Here is a 23,685-nt window from a genome sequence, read left to right on the forward strand (position 1 = left end):
TAACATAATAAAAATATATATATAATCAAAAAAAAAGAAGAAGAAGAAGAAATGAGCTATCAGGGCGCCTGGGTGGCTCAGATGTTTAAGTGTCTGCCTTTGGCCCAGGTCATGATCTCCAAGTCCTGGGATCAAGTCCCACATCGAGCTCCCAGCTCAGGGTGGAGTCTGCTTCTCCCTCTCCTTCTGCCTCTCCCCCTGCTTGTGCTCTGTCTCTCTCTTTCAAATGAATAAATAAAATCTTTAAAAAAAAGAAGAAGAAATGAGCTATCAAGCCATGGAAAGACATGGAGTAACGTTAGATGCATATTGCCAAGTAAATAAGCCAGTGTATAAATGCTACAGTGTATGATTTCAACCATATGACATTCTTGAAAAAGCTAAACGATAGAGAGTAAAAAGATTGGTGGTGGCCAAGGGTTCACAGACAGCAAGGAAAAGAGGGAGTGATTAAGAAATGGAACACCAGGGGCGCCTGGGTGGGTGGCTCAGTCGGTTGTGTGTCAGACTCTTGATTTTGGCTCAGGTCGTGATCTCAGGGTCGTGAGATCGAGCCCCATGGGCAAGCCCCACTTTGAGCCCCCAGCCAGGCTCCATGCTCAGTGGGGAGTCTGCTTGAGATTCTTTCCCGCTGCCCCCCCCAAATAAATAAATCTTTAGAAAAAGAGAGAGAGAGATGGAACACCAAATTTTGGGGGCAGTGAAACAATTCTGTATGACACCATAATGGTAGATACATGGTGTTATGCATTTGTCAAAACACTTAGAACTGTACAACACAAAGAGTGAACCCTAATAAACTATGGACCTTGGTTGATAATAATGTATCATTATCGGTTCACTGTTTATAACAAATGTGCCACACTAAAGGGAGATGTTAATAATTGCATAAACTGCAAGGAGGGGGTGCAGCAGAGAAAAAGGTTTTTGAGAACTCTCTGTACATTCTGCATACTTTTTCTATAAACCTAAAACTGCTCTAAAAATAAGATCTATTAATTAAAATTAAAAATAAGCATGAAGGGGAAAAGAATCACATTTTTTTTAAGTTCAATCTGTCCAAAGTATATGATAATATATGAAACTATGCCATACCTCTTAGGGAAAAAAAAAAAGCGTTCAAAAAATTATTTTGGTATTAAGATTAAAGATTAAGACCAACTTCCAGGTAAGCCGCGTGTAAGGTTTAAGGGCAAGTGTTTTCGTTCCAGTGATTTCACAGAAATGAGAGAATGATGTGTATGATTTGAAATATTCAAATCCTTGAAGGTTTCTGCACTAGCATTTAAATAAGCACTAACAGGGCGCCTGGGTGGCTCAGTTGGTTAAGCGACTGCCTTCGGCTCAGGTCATGATCCTGGAGTCCCGGGATCGGGTCCCGCATCGGGCTCCCTGCTCAGCAGAGAGTCTGCTTCTCCCTCTGACCCTCCCCCCCCTCATGCTCTCTCTCTCTATCTCATTCTCTCTCTCAAATAAATAAATAAAATATTTTAAAAATAATAATAATAAATAAATAAATAAGCACTAACATGTTGGCATAGTTTCAGTGGCTTTCAAGTTCCCGTTGGATATCAGAAATGTAGGGATGATCTTTGCCTGAGCTCCTTCCATTATTACAATGGCCTTCGGGGCTTTCTCTCCTACAGCTTTGGTTCCCAGGCCCCTGTACGGCCTTCCCAGCTTAACCACAAGGAGGCCACGTTGAGGGGTACAGAGGATAATGCTTACGGTAGGGTTTAATGATTTTCTGTCCATATCACAGGGCTCCTCCCCAGTCCTGCATGCACAAGCAGACACCCGTGGCCTGGTACATCACGTGCAACATGTACACATTGCTGTCCTCAAACACGGAGCTCCTCTTCTCCTGGCTTCAGATCTTCAGCAGCTCACTAAGGGATTTGTGGTGCTTGGCGCTCCGGAACTCCTCGATGACACTGTGTACACATCTGACCATGTCATGGATAGTTTCTGCCTTCTGGGGAATCGCTGAGCTTCTGGATTTCCACCTTGGCCTTATCCTTGTCTTTGGTGGTACACTCCTGGCAGCAGCAGGTAAAGAAGAATCTCTTAACCGGTCATTCCTGTCTTCTGCTGGGTACAGGAGGTCAATGTAGCTGGTAAAAAGCTCCTCTCCTGGGCTGATATCCTGTACACTCTTACTTCTGCTAGGGTCCCCTTGTAAGACACAATGACATTGGGGCAACAACTATGATTCATTAGCGCAACCTCAGGAAATATTGCTGATCCCAAACAAGAAAGCTCGTCATCTTCCGTTGTGAAGCCGTTACAGCTACCCTGTGCAAAGAGGACCGACAAGCTGTCACTGTCAGGGATTGGAGGGGCTTGGAGCAAAAGTGAGGAAGAGCAGTAATGTCACTCGGAATCAAGTCCTCTTCTCATTGTCTGATTTACCCAGATTGATGCCAACTCCTTCGCAGCTAACAATGTCTCTGAAGGAGTTTTCTCTGGGTGGATTTTCTGGTTGGCCAGAATCCTTGCAGTCAGACTTACAGTCTCTGAGAGATGCCAGTTTTCCCCAAAAACAACATTCCAGCTTGTGCCTGAGCCAATCTTCTGACGCTCCACATTGCAGTAAAATGCCTGCTTGCATGTTCTACATCTGGACAAGCCTTTTTCCTGGTGAAGCAGTACTCTCAGAGGTTGCCCTTCTCCTTGACCATGAGCCATAGGCCTATGTCTGACAGGAGAAAAGCAGTCCCTCACGTGGAAGCTCACCCTCCCTGTGGCTTGCCTGGGCAGCAGAAGGCTCCAGGCCGCCATCACCCACAGCCTTCATTCGGGCAGTGGGGTGGGACGGCAGGGCGGGCGCTGAGGGGCACCTGGCACCTCCCTGCAGGCAGGGAGCTGCAGCTCCCCACCAGAGCTGTTATTGGAGACGTGTCACCCAGAGCTGCGGGGGGGGGGGGGGGGGGGGGCTGGTGCACAGAGGGCCAGCTGTAGTACTTTTTAATGGCTATTCAGAGTAGTGTGAAATCAACTGGAGCGCTATTATCACATTGTTAGTTTCAAAGGAAACTGCATAAAGTGCATACATCTAGATGGTCTAGTCATCTAATAATATACTTACTACATTTTAAGAGATTTTAACAAGACCTTTTCATTAACTGTGGGGTCCAAAATTCTATTGTGGGATGTGGAAAACGCTAGTGAACATGATCTTAATATTGAAAATACAGTTATGACCCTGAATTCCTTGACAAGGACTATCCCAATTAGCCTTATGCATATCCTTTTTAAATCTTTGTCAAATAAATGATGGAATGAATGAATGAATTTATATGTGGGTTGTAAAACAACTCATGGCTTAGTCCTTTCTATTGATTTCTGGTTTTCATACTACATAAATGAAGTATGTGATATTCCTTATTCCTCCCCTTGTTTCCAATAAGCAAAAGAGAATCATAAGCCTCAACTACAAATTCTCTAATGCACCTTGACTAAAAATTTTAATAGGAGTCAGAAGATGTACATCTCAGCATTTGAATTAGAAATTCCAATGGAAATCTATTATCACAGATGTTTTAAGAATATGAGTCTCACAAAAAACCATTACATGTTGTTAATTAGATAAAAGAGAGGTTTGGTAACTATTTACATGAGTTATCATAAAATACTAATCAATGCTTATTTGTGCCACCACAATTTGAGATTGGCCTCTAGATCTGTTTCTCAAAAATGGCAAAAAAAAAAAATGCTGAATGTTTGATTATAAATCCAAACATTGCTTTGTAAAACTGGGCTTGAAAATATATTTCAGGGAATTACATTTGTTAGAAAACTTATTGTAGAAAACTGTTATACACATTAATTGCAATCTATGTTGACATAAGGGGTTAATTTTATCTTAGTAATAATTAGCTTATTATGATCTCACTGAGATAGCTCAAATTAAAGATTATGTAGATTTTCTTAAAATTAGAGAAATAGCTAAATGTCATCCCTAGTTGTAAAAATTAACTTTACAGATAAAAAGAAAATGTTTACAGTTTAAAATACAATTCAAAACCTCGATTTACCTAAATTGTTGGATATACTGATCTAGATGGAACAAAGGAAAATGGCCTTACTTGGAAATGTATAGTTGAGATTTATAAAACTTCAGACTAGTGATAGAAACCATATCTGTGACAAGACTATTCAGGGATTATGTGGCACAGGAGAAGAGCAGGGTAGAGGAGCTACACAGAATGCTAAGATATACCTTCAATTTCAATAGGAAGAGGAAGAGGAGTCTATGAAGGAAAGTCAGAAAGAGAGCCAGGTTAGTGTTGTAAACATTTATGAACTTCCACTATAAATTCCTCCATGTTACTATATCTGTTTTCCTTTTCTCATATATTAAAATTGCCAAGCAATAACAAATGAGAATTAAGTGGGCCAGGCATACAGATTCTCTTATCTACAAAGGTTATATGGTACATAGTTTATAACTCCAAATAGAAAATAAGCACAATACACAGCTTTTTTGTATCATCTCTTACTACCTGCTTAACCTTAGGTAAGTTAGTAAGCCTCTCTATGCCTGTTTCCTCTTCAGTAAAAGAGATACTATGACATATAGTACCTGCATGATATCACAATATTGTTGCGAAGAATAAATTGTATCCATGTAAATCATTTGGAAGGGTGGTTTGCACATGGTAAATGATACCATTATTGTTACTGTAGCATAGTTAGTAATTTTAAATAGCCAAGAGAGGAAAAGGTCAATCTGTTGTCCTAAGTGCCAGAAACAACCACAAATCCCTGTGAAATTCAATAAAAAAGGTTATTGAAAGAGAAGCATATTATCTGTCTTGTTAAGTTTGTTGTCTAATTCTTTCTGGATTCCCCTTAATTTTTTTTTAGATTCTATAATTGGGTATATTTTGATGGCAAAATGTGGTTCTTTGAAACTAGAGAAGTCAAAGAAAAGACATATTCCAAAACTCATTATACTTATTGCAAAAGCTAGATACCTAAGGGTTAAAGACGGTGTCTGTTATGTAGTAAGCACTGAGTAAATATTCACTGAATGTGTAAATGAAAGCTTCTGAAAGTATATTTATTCCTGTTTGGTAATTTGATCAGTGCTCTCCCTACAACCCTTCAATGTGAGTGAATCACGGAACCTCAGGATTGAAAAGGGATCTCATCCCACAACGAGTATAGTGACCAAACCATTTCGCTAACAGTTTAGTGATCTGGCAGTCAATCAAAATTTTAGCTCTACTAATGATAGAAAACTCTATACTTCTGGGGGAATTCATTATATCTGGAGACAATTCTAACACCAAGTTAAGTCTTTTATTGAGCTACAAACTACTTCCTTGTTGTTAGTTGATCCACAGGGAAATAAACAAAATAATTTGTTGTAACCATGGACTAAGAGCAATACATAGCTGTCTCTTGCTAAATTCCTAGAACTTAGAGCAATTCCTGGCATATGTAAGTTTTCTGTAAATATTCACTATTATGTTGTTAATGTACACTTCATTAATTACTGGTTGATATTAAACTATTCATAGCCTTTTCTACATTGGCTCCCACAAACCACATTCTTCTCCATCCCACACATTTTGTGTTGAACAGATGTGGACAAAAGTCCACAGTCATCTTTAATAAATTTTATTTCATTAGATGATAGAATTTATCAGTCATTCATGCTTGGATTTTTTTCCGTTAGTTCATTTTTTAAAATGCCATTAAGTGCTATTAATAATCTGACAAACAGAAAATAAATGTCATGAATGTCTACTTTTATTTTGAAGCTTTTGTGTATCATGCTTTTAAAAATGCTATGTAACTTTGTATATTGTTATGACCTAACAAGAAATATGTTGAATCCTTGAAATTTAATTTTGTTTTTAGAATTCCTGCAGGGCTTTCTGTCAACCCAAATCAGGTTTAACCTAATTATATCCTAATTAGGCTAAATTCATATATTCCAGCTTTTTAAGCAAGAATGATGACAATAGCTTGATTAGAAGGCGACTCTGTCAAGGTAGAGAGTATATGATCGATGTTAATGCATCTATCTGTAAAAATTTTAAAAGAACTTATTAAAGACCAGGCATCTTTGCAATTCAAGAAAACATCCATTACATTGGGAGAGATTTTATGAAAACTCAGTCAAAATAAAACTCCTATATTGGATATTTTAATACTTTTAGAATATAATCATTATTGAACATTTTTCTTTAACTACTTTTATTTGTATTTGATTTCTGTTTTAAAGCCATCAAATCATCTCTAAGTAATATAAAATATGTATTATACATAAATATCTTAACTATGTGTCAACAAGAGTATTTGTACCATGTATTTATATAAATCAATGAATAAATATTATATACTACATGCATTTCTAAATGATAACCTCAAAATAATTCTGGTTTTTAAAACCAATTTGAATGCTACTCATCAAAAATCATCAATCTTGCTGAGCATCTCTCTTCATCATCTCTCATTGATCAACGAAGCAGTATAGCAACCTAAAATACGAGTCATTTTTCTTTTTTTTTTTTAATTTTTTTATTGTTATGTTAATCCCCATACATTACATCATTAGTTTTAGATATAGTGTTCCATGATTCATTGTTTGTGCATAACACCCAGTGCTCCATGCAGAACGTGCCCTCCTCGATACCCATCACCATGCTAACCCATCCTCCCAACCCCCTCCCCTCTAGAACCCTCAGTTTGTTTTTCAGAATCCATCGTCTCTCATGGTTCTTCTCCCCCTCCGATTTCCCCCCCTTCATTCTTCCCCTCCTGCTACATTCTTCTTCTTCTTTTTTTCTTTCTTAACATATATTGCATTATTTGTTTACGAGTCATTTTTCTAACACACAAAATACCTAAGAATTTAATTCCAAGTTCACAATTACACAAATCTGCAAGAAGAAATTAGGGGATGATTATTTAATTTTTTTGGTTATGAAGGAGGTAAATATTCATAGGTAGATAAATATTTGAGATGAATTAATAAATGAACAAATGAATACATGATAAAGAGTTAGTCCCCATATCATACAATAACAAAAGAAAGCAGTGTAGTGCATTGAAAAAGAAATGCCAGAGCCTGATTGTATACATTGCCTCAACACACTGTGAATACCTAAAGTTGCAAATCTTTACCTCTATTATCCCTCCCTTCAACCACAAACTCCTACTGTTTCAATTATCATACTGTCCCACTCTTCTCTTCATCTTTGATGCCTCCGGTCCTTTAATCCTTCCTACTGATAATATAAAAACTAGCATTCGTTCACAAAGTATTGTACGTTATTTTATTTATTCCTCTTAACAATCTGTATTATTATCCCCATTTTAGAGATGAGACTCAGAGAAACTTAGAGATTCACCCAAGATCACACTGCTAGGATTTCTGATATCAGGATAAATGGAGACATTAGATGCTTTATTCTCATCTTATATCAATCACATACATTATAAGAAAAAAACATAAAATTTTAAAAGAAGCAAGTATAGCCATCCTAAAAACAAGAAGATAAACTTTTGGAGAGCCATAAATCATGTAGAAGAAAATTGTATTCCACATAATAAAGTGGTGAAAGCTGGAAGCATAAGTCCAGATAAAACCAACAAGAGGCCTGATGTAAGGATCCAGGCACACAACTGCCACTTTCCAGGCTAGGCACAGGAGAAATCTATGCCTGTGTTCAAGAAGGAGCTTGGGGTAATTAATAGAACAATGCCCCTGGTAGCTGGTAAAGTCAGAAGGAATGGGGAGCATCCAAGCTCAGAAAACAAACTCCCAAGGTCGCCATCTGGCAGGTTATAATGTCCACTTCCTATTCTCACTATCAATGGCTCGGACCAAACTTTAGCATGTTTCTATACCTCCCACAATATGTGCTGTATAAGCAGAGACCATAGTCTTTCAGGTAATCTCAACTCCATGAGGAAGGCACAATTAACAATGTCCAAGTATTGGCATAGTACCAACTCCATGAAAGACTACAAATTCAGTAGATGTTAGAGAACGGTCAGAGATTGACGAGAATTCAAACTGTAACTTTCAAATAAATAAAATTAATACACTTAAATAATAAGATTTTTTTATACATGAAAGGATAGGCACTTATGAAAAAGAACCAATTAGGAATTCTGGAACTGAAAAATGGTAAAACTAGGACTTAAACACTGGTCTTCTGCTTCCAAGTTCCATGGTCTCTCCTCTGATATCATAGTTACCCCTACAAAGATACACAGATGCATATACATGCTAATTTGCTTTCTTATTTAGCTTCTTTACTACTCTGCCGCTATATATAGGCTTGACCTCATGGTCCATCAGAGGAGCCTGTTAGTCTCTTGTCTCCACATCTTCTACTCTGCTCACCTTGCAAATTCATAATCTTGTGGTTCTCAGCCTTGGTTGCATATTGAGAGATATGTGGAAACTTGAAAACAAAACACAAAACACAAAAAACAAGAACCCATTATAACTACCGTAGACTAAATCAGATCCTAGAGTAGGACTCATGCACTGATATTCTTTGTTAAAGCTCCTTAGATGATTTTATAAGAATAACTGCCACTGTTTTTGTTTCAGAAAGGGCTAATTTTCCACTAAAGTGTGCCTTCCCCTTCCAGAGTATGAAGTTGTCACTAGGAAGCAGCTGCCTGGCTAGGGAGTCACTCCCAAGCATTGCCTGTATGAAGGTAGGGCCAGGTGATTAGTTCTTATCATTAGGATGTGAACTGAAAAATTGTATATCACTTCTGAGAAAAGGAAGTTTCTAAGAAGCAGGGTATATTCTTCATTCTCTCTCTTTTTCCATCTGCTAACTAGATGCAGAAGATTTTTAAGAGTCTAGCAAACGCAAAATCACAGGACAGAAGGAGCCTAGGTCCATGAATCTACTTAAAGAAGAGTCATGCTCCAACTAAGTCCTTTATCATCACAAAACTGCTGAGAGAAAAACATTATTGTAAATCTCTAAAATTCTGAGGTGTGTTTCATTAGCTAGAGTCACCCAGATCAATAGAGAAATGGGTACCTTGAAGTGCGGTGTCGCTGTTGACAAAAATCTCAAGTGTGTGGCATTAAATCAGTGATCAGGAAGCGGGCATCAGGGAAATAAATACCAAAGGCTGTGTAATTTGGGATAGTGGTAGAAATATTTTATAAATATTACCTTCAGTAACTTGGAAAGCAAACCAAGTACCTGTGATCCCGTAGCTCTACAGCAGTGGTTCCCAAGTGGGGATGACTTGGCCCCCTGGAGGACATTTGGCAATGACTGAAGACAAATAAAACCGAAATGAAAAATTCAGTTGCTTTTCAAGACCAACTCAATTGTTATGACTCTACTCCTATCAGATTATACTGCTTTATGTCAGTCATATCAGATTTTATGAGTGTTTTCTTTGCATTCCATCAACACTGTAACACTTAATTCTCTCCCTTTTCTACATGTCTCTAATATAAATCTCTTGAAGCGGATAGTCTTATCCATGTATCCCATACATTGCCTAACACATGTCTTACACAGAGAAAGTATACAATTAGTGTTTGCTGAGTACACATTTGTTGAATGTCTACTACTCTGCATTGAGCCTTCATCTCCTAATCCAGTATTAAGAGACACAGATTGCAAAAATCACTTCACAATATATTACAAGTCTTACAGGCTCCAAGGTCTTACGGACACTAGTTTTCGCATTATTAGGTGTCCCCAGCGACTGGTACCCTTTGGGCATTCTTCCATACCCCGCTTCTAATTGCATAAGCCTAGTTACTATGGGAAGTTGCCACTGCCCAAACTGAGGAACACAGAGTACATTTCTAAGGCATATGGTTGGTGTAAAGAATATAAATGATGGTCATTTAAGGAGGTTAGGGGTTGGAACATGACAAACTAAATTTTAATACTTGAGTAGCAACAAGGATACCCAAACCAGAAAGCACTATGGCTGCCTGTGGGAAGGAATGGTCAGAGGCAAAGGCATGTATGTACATCAGAAAAGGCTAACTAAGAAAGAGGACAGAGATAAGAAAATAGATAATTATCTGTTTTGCTATTTTAGACCAAGGAAGATAAGCTTAATTTGACATTCAGTTAAAAAACTATTTCAACTCCTTAGCCCATCCAGGTACCTCTGACATCAGAATGCTTAATGGAGAGTCTACTACAGACGGGAAGAAAAGCAACAATTTTAATTTCCCTTCCAAACTTAAATCCTGCTTCTCAATTGAAGATACAAATTTGGACTTCTGAAGACAGCGACTGGAGGTAGATTTGGGGTCCTAAGCATGCAGGTAATGGAAATGGATGAAGTCACTCGGGATCAGTAAAAAACAAGAACGTAGAAAAGCTTAAAATGTAAACGGTATACAAAGTACAAGCCAGCGAAGGAATGGATAAGCAAAATAAATCATGATGGTTTCTTCACATAGTCCTTATCACATCATGTTGGCTGTATTACTTGAGTTTACAATTGAACAGATGGTTTTTTTTTTTTTCAAATGTCATTTTTCCACCTTAATTTCAAGATCCTTAAGGACAAGAACCACTCTTCTTTTTATTTTCCTAAACACACCACCCCCAGTAGTCTTATGCATATAGTAAGGCCCAACCAATTTTTGATTCACTAAATTTACACCTGGCAAAGAATTCCACTTCCCTCACCATCCACCCCCAAAAAGTCCAAATCTCTCATAAAAAGTAAGTTCCTAATTTCCTGCCTGTAAACCTACTCTCATACAATTCTTGGCTACTAGGAGTATGGGTTTAAAGAAACATCGTAATGTACAGATGGGTTTTCTGAGAGCTGTTGTTTTATTGAGGCTCATCAATGGGAAAACCTGGCAAGACTGGTGAGAAAACTAAGTCTATGGCTAATTTCTATTTTTTTTTTTAAGATTTTATTTATTTGAGAGAGAGAATGAGAGCAAAAAGAGCATGAGCAGGGGGAGGGGCAGAGGGAGAAGCAGGCTCTCCAGAGCAGGGAGCCCGATGAAGGGCTCCTTCCCAGGACCCTGGGATCACGACCCCAGGAGAAGGCAGACGCTCAACTGACTGAGCCACCCAGGTACCCCTGTGGCTAATTTCTTAATGGAGAATCGAAAGCCAAACAGCCTCTGGTGGGACGTTAAGGGACTAGGAATCAGGAACTAAGGATTTATGACTTTGGGACAGATATAGTACCCAAATAGTTTCCGTCATCATCCACTAACCATTCCCAACTAGTGATCAAATGCATTTAACTTGGCACTGACTTTTAAACATTCTGTAAGAAAGAAGAAAAGCAAAGATTCCAGGGACCATCTATGAATGAGCAACACATATTAGTAAGCCTGGGACTGTGATGGTGAAACACACATTATTACAAAATTAACCTCACTGCAGCCCACATGTTTCTTTTTTCTTTTCTAACCAACTCTTCTTGTATTTCAACCTATCCTTTCTTCTCTTCCCCTTATCATCTCATTTGTTTTTTTTCCCCCTTTGATCTATATGGATCTGAGTATATACATACTCATGTGGTTTTCATAGTAGCGGTTTTCAGTATCTTTGGTCTAGCAAGACTTTCACGTTGGTACAATACTGTGCCAATTCCTCGCATCTCTTTGAGACTGTCTCATAAACTAAAGAGAAATGTTCTCATGAACTGTTTATTTTCCCAGTGGTGGGTTTTAAATTGTTTAAGTGAGAAAGGATCCTCACTGAGCATGGCTAACCAGAAATCAAAAGACAGATGACTCGAGTTTCAAATGCTATTAGGTTGGGGATAAACGGAAATGAACTACAGGGTAATGAAAGAGGAAGACTAACTTCATAAAAGAGTAAAGGAAAGGGCAGTTGCTGCCACAAGTGTACAGAGAAGTAAAGTCAGACATCCGTGAAGGGTGGGGGGAGTGGGGCTGGTGGCAGGAAATACATTTTGAAGACTGGAAAATGTTAAGAGGTTAGCCTAGGTTGGATAATACAAGCATAGGCTTTTGGCATCAAATATCTGGGCTTAAATTCTTACCTGTACCCAAGTGATCTTCGGCAATTAAGAGTATGAGCTGAGCATCAGTATTTCCACCATGATTTGAGGATTATATAAGTACATTGCTTAGAACACAACATGGTATTCAATAATTGGCAGCTTTTATACTTACGCTTAAGGATAAAAGGGTCCAAAACAGAACTACAGCCTACCAGTGTTGGCAGCTTTTAGAAAAGAGAAAATAGCTATAAATCTAAAAAACAAGAGCAGTCTCTCACAGGCTAGAGAAAGAGTCACAAGATTCACACTCAAGGCCACAAAACAGTGAACCTTTTACTTGATATTAATATTTAAAACCACACAGCTTAACAGTAATGTTAATTTTACCACTAGGTGGCAACGATACAGCTGAATTTCACTGACAAGATTAATTTTTAAAAATTGAGCAAATCCAGACAGAAATCCCAAGAAGCTTTTATACATTTTCATATTAGAAAAATGAAAAATTCTTTTATATACAATTGAATTTATAGCAGGATGTATAATTGTCTGATTCAATATGTATGTTAATTTCTGATGCTTTTTCCTCTGTGCACTGAGGCAATTCATGCAATAATTTTTAAACAGTTCTCATCACAGAAGTCTTTTTAAAAAAATCTGGACATACATCATTAAGATAACAGAAATTAGGGAAGCTAAAAGTCTCCTTGAAGTCTTAGAATTCTAAGAAAGGCACTATAAATATAAAATGCAAAATATTTCAATGAAACAGTTAAAACTTTAAAAAAATGACTGATGGAGAACATTTTTTAAAGGGCCAAAACATGAAATAATACGGAGACCCACTGCTTTTCTGCTTTTAAATTATAAATTAAATCAATATTCACAGTCTTTTCAATGTCTTGAATAAACATATTAAATTTACTAAGCAAATTTATCAAAAATCTGACTTAAATGGATTCTAGAAGAAAGAATACCTTTTTACAAGTGTCAAAAGAGTAAATTAAAGTCCTTAGAATCTGGCACTTTCCATAATTATTTCTGCTTTCTTCATAAAACAGGTCACAACCTATGGCTTGTTAAAAATAATAACTTTATTCTTCTCATTTCTTTTTCTTTTCATATCAAATAAAAGGGGAAGGTATGATAAACTTTTTCAAACTATAGACATTTCCAAGTACACAGTAAAAAAACCATAACTTTAAATTCCCAAGATTCTTCCCCACATATAAGGTGGGAGTTCATATTACCACATATAACATTACAAAACCTGTACTATAATTACGAATAAATAATTACCCAATTCATAATATAAGACCCAATTAAAACAAGCCTATTTATTCCCCTTGTATAAATAACCTAAAGTTCCCCAAATTTTCAACTCCCAGTTTTCTACAAATGAATAGAACAGAATAGCTCATTTATATATCAGCTTTCAAATAGTTTCCTTACTAATTTAGTAATCACTTCCTATATATTTATTTCCAGAAAAATCTCCCCCTCTTGCCACATAAACAAATGTAAGAGAACAAAAGTATGATTTCTAAGTTATTTTTATAATTCATTGATCAGTTTCCTCATTATTGGACTTCACTTTTAATTATTGCAGATCACCCTGAAATCTAAAATATTTCTCATTCTGTCAGTGTATACAGATACACAAAACGTAATGTTTAAGATGTTAACACAAGAAAAGATTACTGTGGCAGCCCTCATAAACCAAACAACAGATTTCAGGAAAATGCTCAATCTGTTCACTGTTATCTGTAATTTTTTTTTAGAAAGTTTAGGGAATGCCACTGTAATAGAAGGGGTAATTGCAGATCTACAAAATGAATACCTGTGCATATGTAATTTATATCTATACAGAATCAGCTTTCAATTATCTGCACAAATAAAGACACAGAGATGATGCAAAACATAATCCTCGAACCACTTCAGATACATTTTTGTATCTGCATTTCATAGGGCTGTGACTGAGAATTAAGAACGCAAAGAAAATTAAATCACACTGCAGAGATTAAGAGTTACAAACACAATTACCAAAACAATGGTTAACAATGACATGCCATTATTGACTTGAGGTTGTCATCTTCTGTTTATTTCTGATGGTGGCTCGAAGTTTACGTATCACGAGTTTATCAGGCAGAATCATATCACCTTGTTGTTCTAGATAATCCAATAAATTTTCAGTCCATTGGAGAGCAGCTGCATGATTAATATGTTTCTCTGGAATCAGTTCTATTTCCTCCTCCTCATTTTCACTAGATTCGTCTGTCTGGCCTTGTGCTCTTCTGATGATTTCACTGTCAGTTAACACTTCATAGCCTGGTTCAGTACTGTCCACTTCAAGCCATTTTTCGATGTTCTCAGTAGTCACATTTTCCAGTCCTTTGGTATGTTGTAAAATGGTGGCCACAGTAGCCACAGAAACATCTTCTTCATCAAAGTCCAAGCCTTCCTTCTCCTCTATGGTAGGAAGAATTTTCTTCCATGCTCTGCTAATGGTAACCGGCTTTACTAAATTCCATGCCATTGCTATTTCATAAAGTGCATCTAGCAGAGTTAGCTTCTTCCAGAATGATTTCAGGTCATTACCTTCTTCCAAGTTGTTCTGAAGAAGACCCGCACGATAATTTCTCTTCATTGTCGCTATGACTCCCTGATCCGAGGGCTGGATCAATGAAGCCACATTAGGTGGTAAATATTTAGCAAATATTTGGCCATCATCTGACCTGAGGACATTTTCATTTGGATGTGTTGGTGAATTATCCAACAAGAGCACAGCCTTTTCCTGCAGGCCTTTAGATCTTAAGTATTCTCGAACCTGTGGCACAAAGATCTTATCAAACCACTGTCGGAAAATGGAAAGATCCATCCATGCACCTTTTTGGCTGAAATAAGAAACTGGCAGGTTTGAGGTGTCAGTTGACTTGAAGGAGCGAGGTTTCTTTGCTTTCCCCACAACACAAAGTTTCAGTTTGTGTAAACCTGTTGCATTGGCACAACACATGATAGTGACTCTTTCTTCAATTGACTTGTGCCCCGAGACAGTGCATTTACCTTTGATCACAGAAGTCCTGGATGGTAGGCATTTCCAAAAGAGTCCAGTTTCATCTGCATTGTAGATCTGCTCAGGCTGTAAATTCTCTCGTTCAATAAAGTCTCGAAAGTTGTTACAAAAATCTTCCACAGCAGTCTCATCTCCATTTAATCTTTCATTTCTAATGTTAATCTCTCTAATGCTGTGCCGCTGCTTAAAACGAGTTAACCAACCAGCGGAGGGGTTAAAATCACCATCCATTCCCAAAGCATAAAAGAAGAACTCTGCCCTTTTTGCACAAATCGGTCCAGATATGGGATTCCCTTTTGCCCTTTGCTGGTTGAACCATTCTAGCATTGCTTTGTCCAGTTCCTCATACATGGATGGTTTCATAGATTTCCTCTTGGCCAGAAGACTTGTGGAATCAGAACTGCTTGCATAAGTTATAATCTTTTCCTTATTTTTTCTTATATCCCGAACTGTTGTCTCACCAATTCCATAAATCACTGCCAGTTGTTTGGAAGAACCTCCGTCTTCAAGTTTTTTTATTATATCAAGCTTATCTTTAATAGTTAACACCACCCGCTTCCGTTTCCCTGACATGCTGAGGCTCTGGGACTCACGGCCTCACCCCACACTCCCTCTGAAGCAATCTACAAAATCCTTCCTTCTTTCACACAGACTCACTTTAACAGTCCTACACGCTCAGTCTTTCAACCTTACCAGGAACCTGGTGGCCCTGGCCCCGTCCCCGGATGTGCTTGGCCGGCAAAGAGACGGCAGAGGAAGATGAGAGGGGAGCAAGTTTGAGGGAACAGGCCTTTAACTTAGATGGGCAGTAGAGGAGGCCCCAAGCCACCGCGGATAATCCGGATTACAAACATTTGTTTTATTCCCCCAGTGGCCGCGTTAAAGACTATAACCCCATCGTGATCACAAACCTCCTTCACGCCCTGATCCGGAGTAAAAGCCGGTCACTAGCCCCTGCCACACCCCAAAGTTACTGCAGAGAGCGGAAGAACCAGGGAGTCGGGGACTAGCCCCCTTCCCCAAGTGAACGGTTAGGTTTGATTTCTTCCCCAGAAGCCAACCCCTTCCACCGCAAGCCACACTTTCCCGCGCGGGGCTTAGCCTGGACAGTCCTCCCGGCCCCTCACAGCCCGCCGGGCCCCTCTCCCCACCTCAATTGGAACCAGGACCCGCACCGCTCCCTGACTAACGCGCGGCGACCGCTCCTCCCCCAGCACACGCTCCCGGAAGATGCCCCCTCCCGCTGCCGGCCCCGCCCCTTGCTCCTCCCAGAGGCGGGACTTCCCCTGGTCCCCGGAAGGAGGAGGAGCGTCGCCAGTCTGGAGTGGGTACCTGGGGCGGAGGCAAAGGCGGAGGCAAAGGCGGAGGAGCTTTGAAAGGTGAGGGCGTGGGGCGGCGCGGGGGCAGCTCGGGGCGGGGACTCGCTCTCGCTCAGGCTGCTAATGGTTTATTAACCGAGCAGGGGAAGCCGCGCCTCCCGGCAGGCGGGAAAAAAAAAATTCCCGCGGGCACTCTCGGGATGGGCGGGACGACACCCCTCAACGTTGTTCTCCACTCGCCCGCCGCCTGGGCCGAGCTGCAGTGGGCGGGGTGCCAGTTTCCTCCGCGGCGGGGAAGTGGGCAGGGCTATTGGGGGAAGCTCGAGTGGTGATTTCGCGGGTTTCTGGCCTTTCCAGACTCTTGTTGGTTTTCTGGGTGCGGAGCTCTTCTGGGGCCTGGGGGTTTGTGTCGTCCCTCGCACGTCATCGTGAAGCTCTGTCTAAGGGTCCGGTTTCCTAGCTACGGTGCCCCTCTCTCCCGGAGGCAGAGCAGCGGACTGGCGGGCGTGCTGTGCTGGGTGCCTGCGTTCCGCCAAAGAGCCAGGTTTGTAATCAGGAAAATGACTCTGGTGTTAATTCCCCAGAGGATCTTTCCTCTGACACTCAACCCTGTTGGATTTAGAGAACCACCTTCAGTATTTAAAGATTTTAATGAATACTGTAGTTGTCCCGGATGCTAAGCTGGCAGGATGCACTCTATGCGAAATTGTGGAGCGTTGGTTCGTGATTCTAAGTGGGGCAAATTGGCTTTCCTCTCTTCATATGTTACCTTCCCATTTCCTATTTCTGTCCTGTTGTGCTGCCCTGTTTTCCAGCAGTGGAAGAACTGTGATAAATTTATTCACAGCAATGTGAAAAGAACTTAAATGAGAATCATACACTGTAGCCCTTAAATCATGTACTATGCCGGCTTGTTTTGGTGTCCCTAGTAATTTCATCAGATTGTGAGCTCCTTGGGAGCAGAGACCGTGTTGTTGATTTCTTCTGGTAACGCCACAGCTCTGAGCATGTGCTGGCACATAGTGTGTACATTCAGTAACCATTTCTTTGATCAGTTAAGGTTTCCTCTCCAAACTGTCCTATAAAAGGAAACATCAGGGAGGGGTGTTGTATTACAAACAGGAATGCACCCCTTCTGGTGGAATTTCAAGGAATGGCTGCCCTTCAAACCTTACAAATGTAAACTGTCACCTGACAGGGCAAGTGATTCCTAGAATGAATCTTTTCTTTAGGATGAGTTAACCTCAATGTCTAGACTAAAGGATATTTCTTCTGATGAGAAATTGAAGTAGCATTATCAAAGTACCTTTTAGTTGTAGAGTTAGTGTGGGTGAGAGAGTAATATGGATTCTTACCTTTAACTTACTTTCTTTGGCAGAGAGCATAGCTATGTATGTGCCTTTTATGTGATATTAACTATGAAGCACAAAGATGTGATAGTATTGATCTTCTTCATTTATTTAATGCTTTCTGTTTGGAGTCTTTCTGTTTTTCTCTTTGCCTAAAGGTAAGGTTTCATTAAAGAAGCTTGATTAAATTCTCATTTCAAGAAATTGAGTATATACTCAGCATATAAAGAAATTACATCCATTGCATGGATTCTTTTTTTGAGTGAATTCCAAAGACCAAGAGATGGCTTATTCATCAACCTAGCTTCACCTTCTCATTTCTCTTCTCAGGTTCAGTTCACTCACCTTTTCCCTCTGTCATCATTCTTCCCTCCCCAGCTAACATAGGAAAAGTATTCACAATTTTAAAAGAGGAGCCTACCATATTTAAATTATCTTCTTTTTCAATGACAGAATTTTTGACGTTATTGATAAAATAGCAGTTTTGAAATATGAAGAGAGAACTGGAAATTTGGCAGTTGGACAAATGAAACTTGTTTTATTTTACTTAAATAAAATTTGCTTCTTCAAATATCCAGTACTGCAGTTTTCCCAAATAAATTTTTTTTCTCTCATCAGAGACTGCCTTTTTTGAAATTTTTACTTTTGGACTCAATGGGGAATCCTTAAATTTTGTAATCAGTGTCATCAATAAGATGGTAGAGGGAAGTTTCAAATTTTCATCGCTTTTGCACATTCTTTTCTTGCCTATTGGACGATTTCCAGAAGTGTCTGGCCTAACTCATGTGCACTAGAATTCTGTTACATAATTTTTTAAAAAGCATGTTTGTAAACTCTAAACTATTTTGATTATTTTATGAAACTAAAATTTAGCATGAATGAGAGATAAAATAATGACTTTTTAAAGGCATGATTTTTACTACCTTGTATAAATATAATATTGGCAGCAGTCATTGTGTAGGACTGGACGGGGAATCGGGAGACCTGGTTTCTAATCCCTGCTCTGTCACTAACAAGCTGTGTGATCTTCGGTAAGTCACTTAAACTCTATGTCCTTGGCTTTGATATTTACAAATGAAGGGAGACAGTATCTTCCTTCTAGGATAATTGTCAGGATATAAAAACAGATATGAAAATACACTAAAAAATTCCTATACATACAGGATTTTTTCATAGCTTAACTGTGTGTAGTGATAGGTATTTTTATAGTGTCATGTGCTTACCTGTTCTACCATTGTCATAGGAGTCACCTATTGATATGATAAATAACTGTCTTTTGTGAGATAGTCATCTAGTGTACATGAAACTGCTTTTGAGGACTAATAAAATCATCTTTCATTTAATGTTCCTAATGTTCACACCTGCTTTAGTGTTGAAGCCATATTTGTCATTTGTTTTCATAAATGTTTTTTCATTATTTCTCCTAATTCAGACAGACTTATTAGAAAGACATTAGTAGTGTAATGCACTTGCACAGTTTGTGCAAATTTAACTGTATGTGCCCAAAAAATACTTATTTGTAACATATGGCTTCACAATATAAGCTGCCTGATTTATCTGGTGCTTAATTAAAAAAAAAAAAAAAAACCAACAGTGATCTGTTCAAAACCTGGAGAAGAAACTGGGTGGATCTACTGTGAAGCAGTATGGTATATAAAAAAACATACTTTAAAGAGTAATATAGAGATTTTTTTAAAGGTGATTTTGACCACAATTCTCATCTTTGCTGATTTTATTATAAGCCTTCTGTAATATGCAAGCAAAGTGTAACTTCAAGTAACAGAATATTTTGTCTGTTGACTAGGATTTGTTAGATTGCTGTTATAATGCTTAGTGTATCTCCTAGCAGTTACTGTCATAAGGTCACTCTTCAGCCTACACTATAAAGAAAATTTCTGGTATATAATCTTAGCAACCGTTATCCTGATTTTATATGAGGTGTTACCATTGTAGAAACTGTCACATTGCTTTTAAACATAACAGAATTTGTACAATCAAATGAGTGGTATTTCCCCCACTCCCACCCACCCAAAAAAGGAATCATCTTGGAAAGCTATAAACTTGATTCAGTGATACTACCATTGCTCAAAAAATTTTGGCATTCTATTTTTCGATTACCTTCAAAGTTACAGCACATTTAAAAAATATCTGTAATGGTAATTAATATTCATATTTTGAAATTGGATTTAATTTCTGGAAGCTGCTAACAGTCCCTAAACTAAGACAAGTCAATAAAATAGGTATTTAAGCCACTTTTTGGGATTAAAAAAAATGGAGTGGGGTTATTTTCATATTTTTATGTATTGTTTGATACTATGTTTTATAGAAAATCTCCAAGAATATTCTGTGCCATGGTGCAAATATTGGAATAATTAGTCTCATAAGGTGATTTCTTTTGAAGGAGATAGCACTCAATAGAATATATAAGTTCTTCTACATATATTATGAGGTCAGTCTCATTACATTGTGATCATATGTCTAATTCCTTAGCAACTACAGAAGTATATACATGTTACTGTTCTAGTTATCTTACTTGTCTCTAATTGTTCCTTTATTATGTACTTGTGATAATTTTAATGGTGGTCAGCCTTCTCTGAATCAGAAACTTACAGTATTTGTTTTCCTTCCCAATATCATGTTCTGCTTCACCATGAAACTATTTTTTCACCCAATTTTGGATTATTAGTAAGTTTTCTGTTGGATTATATCTTTAACTTTGAGTGGTTTAAAGCCACTGCCATTTTACTAAAGTATATGGAAGCTACAATCTTAGTGGATAGGTGATCTCTTAATTTTGCAATGCTATCTTTTGTCAGCTATTACTTTATAACTTTCTTCATATAAATTGATTGGTCCTTTATGTTATAATTCATATCATTTCTCTGTTCAGAATCCTTGGCCTAAGGATGAATGATTCTGGTAATCCCACCCTATGTTTCTATACTTGTCTCTTTTTTTCCAGCATAAAGCCTTTCTTCACACCTTTTTTGGTCACACTTACTTAACATACCATGTTCTCTCTCAGTGCCGAAGTTTTGACCTTACCATTTTTACCTGCCTGAAATCCTTTTTTCTGTCATTCTTTTTGTTGAAATATAGCCAGTCCTTTAGAAGTCTATCAGATCATATCTGTTCAATAAAATCTTCAGTGAAGCACTTGCTATACTGTTCTTCCTGCATCTTTATAATTTTATTGCAGTTATTTTTATCTCTCATTTTGTACTAAATGAATACCTTGCATTTTTCTTAATATATGTTTGTATGTTCTACCCATGGATAATAATCTTCTGGAGAACAGGACCATTATTTTTCTGTGTATCCCTTTCAGCACAAAATATAGCATAATTCAGAATAAATGTTCATACAATTATTTCATAGATGTTCAATAAATTATATGTTGAATAAACTATCTTAACTCAGATATTTTATGTGATTTTTACCTTTGTGAACCATTTTATAACACCAAATAAATATAGTTTGTACCATAATGCATTCATTGTTGTAATCTGGTTATCATTATTATATTCCTAATAACTTTATTTTGTAGAAGCTTAAGTGAAAATGATACATGTTAGAAGACACGAAACAAGGAAAAATTCTAAAACTCAAGAGCATGAGCAGAAATCTCGAGTTGATTGGAGGCGGACTAAAAGAAGTAGTATCTCACAGTTATTTGATAGTGACGAAGAGCTTGACAGTGACGAAGAGTTTGATAGTGATGAAGAGCTTGACAGTGATGAAGAGCTTGACAGTGATGAAGAGCTTGATGATAACAAGGGGTTTGATAGTAATAAAAAGCTGGAAAATGAAAGAGAACTTAGATTAATTAAAGTTGAAAGTGAAAGTAGTAACTGTGAGCATCTCATGAACACTGGCAACAGTTCAGCATATGAAGAAGAAAAGAACAAAAACAAATATAGAAGTGTTGACTTACCAGATCATGGAAAACATTCAAGTCAAGAGGATGATGATCTCAACAAACACACTGGACAAATAATAGAAGAGGACTTAGAAGAAGAACACATCAAGCGAGGGAAGAGAAAAAGGATCTCCTCTGTTATGTATGACAGTGATGAGAGTGATGATAGTGATATCCTAGTTAGAAAAGTAGGTGTTAAACGTCCACGTAGAGTGGTTGAAGATGAATGTTCTTCAGTTGAGATGGAGCAAAAAAAACCTGAAAAAACTCTAGCTGCAAGAAAGCGAGAACAACTCCAGAAACTGAAAGAACTCTCAAAACAAAGATCTCGTCAGAGACGAAATAGTAGTAGAGATTTTGAGGTGTGTTGTATTTTATTGGTTTTGTTACTGTTTTTAAATTTTTCCTTAAAGTACTTATTTTTTATAAAAATCAAAGTGTTGAGTCTGTTCTATTTCTCAATTTTTGAATTTATTTTTCAATCAAGTATCCTTGAACATGTTTGATTGCACTGTTGTGTCTAATATATAGTTTTATCATGAGCCTCAGTTTATCATTCTTTTAAAATTGAAAGACTGTTTCATATGGTCTTTCCTCTTTTTAACTTCTAATTATAATCTTAATGTCCACTTTAAACATTTTATATCATTTACCAAGGTATATTATCTTCTTCCTAATTCCAAAAGTTCAGCATTTAACATGACAAGACTTTTTTTTAACCTTACAATATGATGTTAATTTCCATGGATCATTGTTTTAGTTTCAGATTTAATCTTTTAATTTCACATCCATACTGACAATTTAAGGGTACAAATTTACTGAAGGATATGTTTTAATTTAATTAGGACTCTGAAAAGGAATCCTGCCCAAGCAGTGATGAAAATGATGATGATGAGGAGGAGGAGGAGGATTATGAATATGATGAAGATGGAGATGATTATATTATTGATGACTTTGTAGTTCAAGATGAGGAGGGTGATGAAGAGAATAAAAGCCAGCGAGGAGAAAAATTGACTACATCACAACTGAAATTAGTAAAACAGAATTCTCTTTGTAAGTTAATATCAAGAAAATGTTTTATGACTTGCTCTAATCATGATATTATATCAAGTATCAAATCAGCCTTTTACTATATGTTCTAAGTCATTGATGAGGAACTATGGTTTTATTTTTAGGTAATTTTGTCACTCTGATAATAGTCTTTTCTAGTAGTTTCAGGAACCCTTTACACTCAAAAGTTATTGAGGAACCCAAAGAGCTTTTGTTTTTGTGGGGTTTACCTATCAACATTTACCACTGTAGAAATACAAAACAGAGAAATTTAAAATATATTTATTAATTAAGACTTAAACTAACATTAATAAGCTTGTTACATGTTAACATAAGTAACATTTTTATTAAAAATAACTATTTAAAAAATAAAAATGGCATTGTTTTACATTTTAATAATTGTATTTAATATATAGCTTGATAGAAGGCAGCTAGGTTCTGATACCTGCTTTTGCATTCAGTATTTTGATGTTTTGGTTGAAGTAGATGAGAACAATTTTGCTTCACACAGATAGGTAGCTGGAAAAGGGAGAAAGATTTTAAAAGTATCTTCAAAATAATGTGGATATTCTTATTTGTCACTATACCACAATTCAACAAGTGATTGTTTCTTAAAGTTAGTTGCAATATGGAATCGGAAGCCATATAAACTCATTTATGTGGTTTATATATGCAACTAATTTTAATCCCTACTTACATTGCATTCCATTAATCTGTCTTGCAGTTTGAATGGGTCTTTTACCCATACATGACTTTGTAACATCATGCATTAGTCATTTGGAAAACACTGGTTCACTGGGTTATGTAGATCTTCCAAATGTTGACACATTTCTTTATATAATATTTTCAAAATTACATTTGTTAATATCACCACCAATCTCATCAAAAATTTTTTTAGGTATGGGGAAGCTGTCCAAGCTCACAGTAGTAGCAGATACAAGTTTTCTAAAATTCTAATTTCTACTTAAAAATCTGTTTTTTTTTTAATCTCTGGCAACAAATACTGTG

The 23,685-nt window shown here is 37.4% G+C and overlaps 2 protein-coding genes and 1 pseudogene across 10 annotated transcripts in view; 1 reads left to right on the top strand and 2 right to left on the bottom strand.

Moving 5' to 3' along the window:
* Positions 1-1,543: 1,543 nt before the first annotated feature.
* Positions 1,544-2,797, bottom strand: LOC116645805 (annotated as a pseudogene).
* An 8,266-nt stretch (positions 2,798-11,063) lies between these two features.
* On the bottom strand, positions 11,064-16,237 carry JRKL (JRK like). The gene has a single exon (XM_032426396.1). The coding sequence runs from the start codon at positions 15,611-15,613 to the stop codon at positions 14,039-14,041; it is 1,575 nt and encodes a 524-aa protein (XP_032282287.1). The 5' UTR covers positions 15,614-16,237; the 3' UTR covers positions 11,064-14,038.
* Positions 16,238-16,332: 95 nt separating this feature from the next.
* The window catches only part of CCDC82 (coiled-coil domain containing 82), a 33,163-nt gene continuing 25,810 nt past the window's right edge, over positions 16,333-23,685 (top strand). For 2 of the 9 annotated variants that reach the window (XM_032426272.1, XM_032426281.1), the window contains exons 1-5: positions 16,340-16,419; positions 16,717-16,903; positions 18,656-18,739; positions 21,256-21,989; positions 22,473-22,680. In XM_032426272.1, the coding sequence (XP_032282163.1) occupies positions 21,270-21,989; positions 22,473-22,680 (928 nt within the window). In that variant the 5' untranslated portion in view covers positions 16,340-16,419; positions 16,717-16,903; positions 18,656-18,739; positions 21,256-21,269. The other 7 variants (XM_032426273.1, XM_032426274.1, XM_032426275.1 and 4 more) reach the window with 7 other exon arrangements.

Source organism: Phoca vitulina, unplaced genomic scaffold (assembly GCF_004348235.1).
Source record: "Phoca vitulina isolate PV1807 unplaced genomic scaffold, GSC_HSeal_1.0 scaffold34, whole genome shotgun sequence".
NCBI classification, from domain to species: domain Eukaryota; kingdom Metazoa; phylum Chordata; class Mammalia; order Carnivora; family Phocidae; genus Phoca; species Phoca vitulina.

What these genes read in the sequence shown, in the direction of transcription:
- JRKL (XM_032426396.1), bottom strand. Translation starts at nt 15,613, where the DNA reads ATGTCAGGGAAACGGAAGCGGGTGGTGTTAACTATTAAAGATAAGCTT.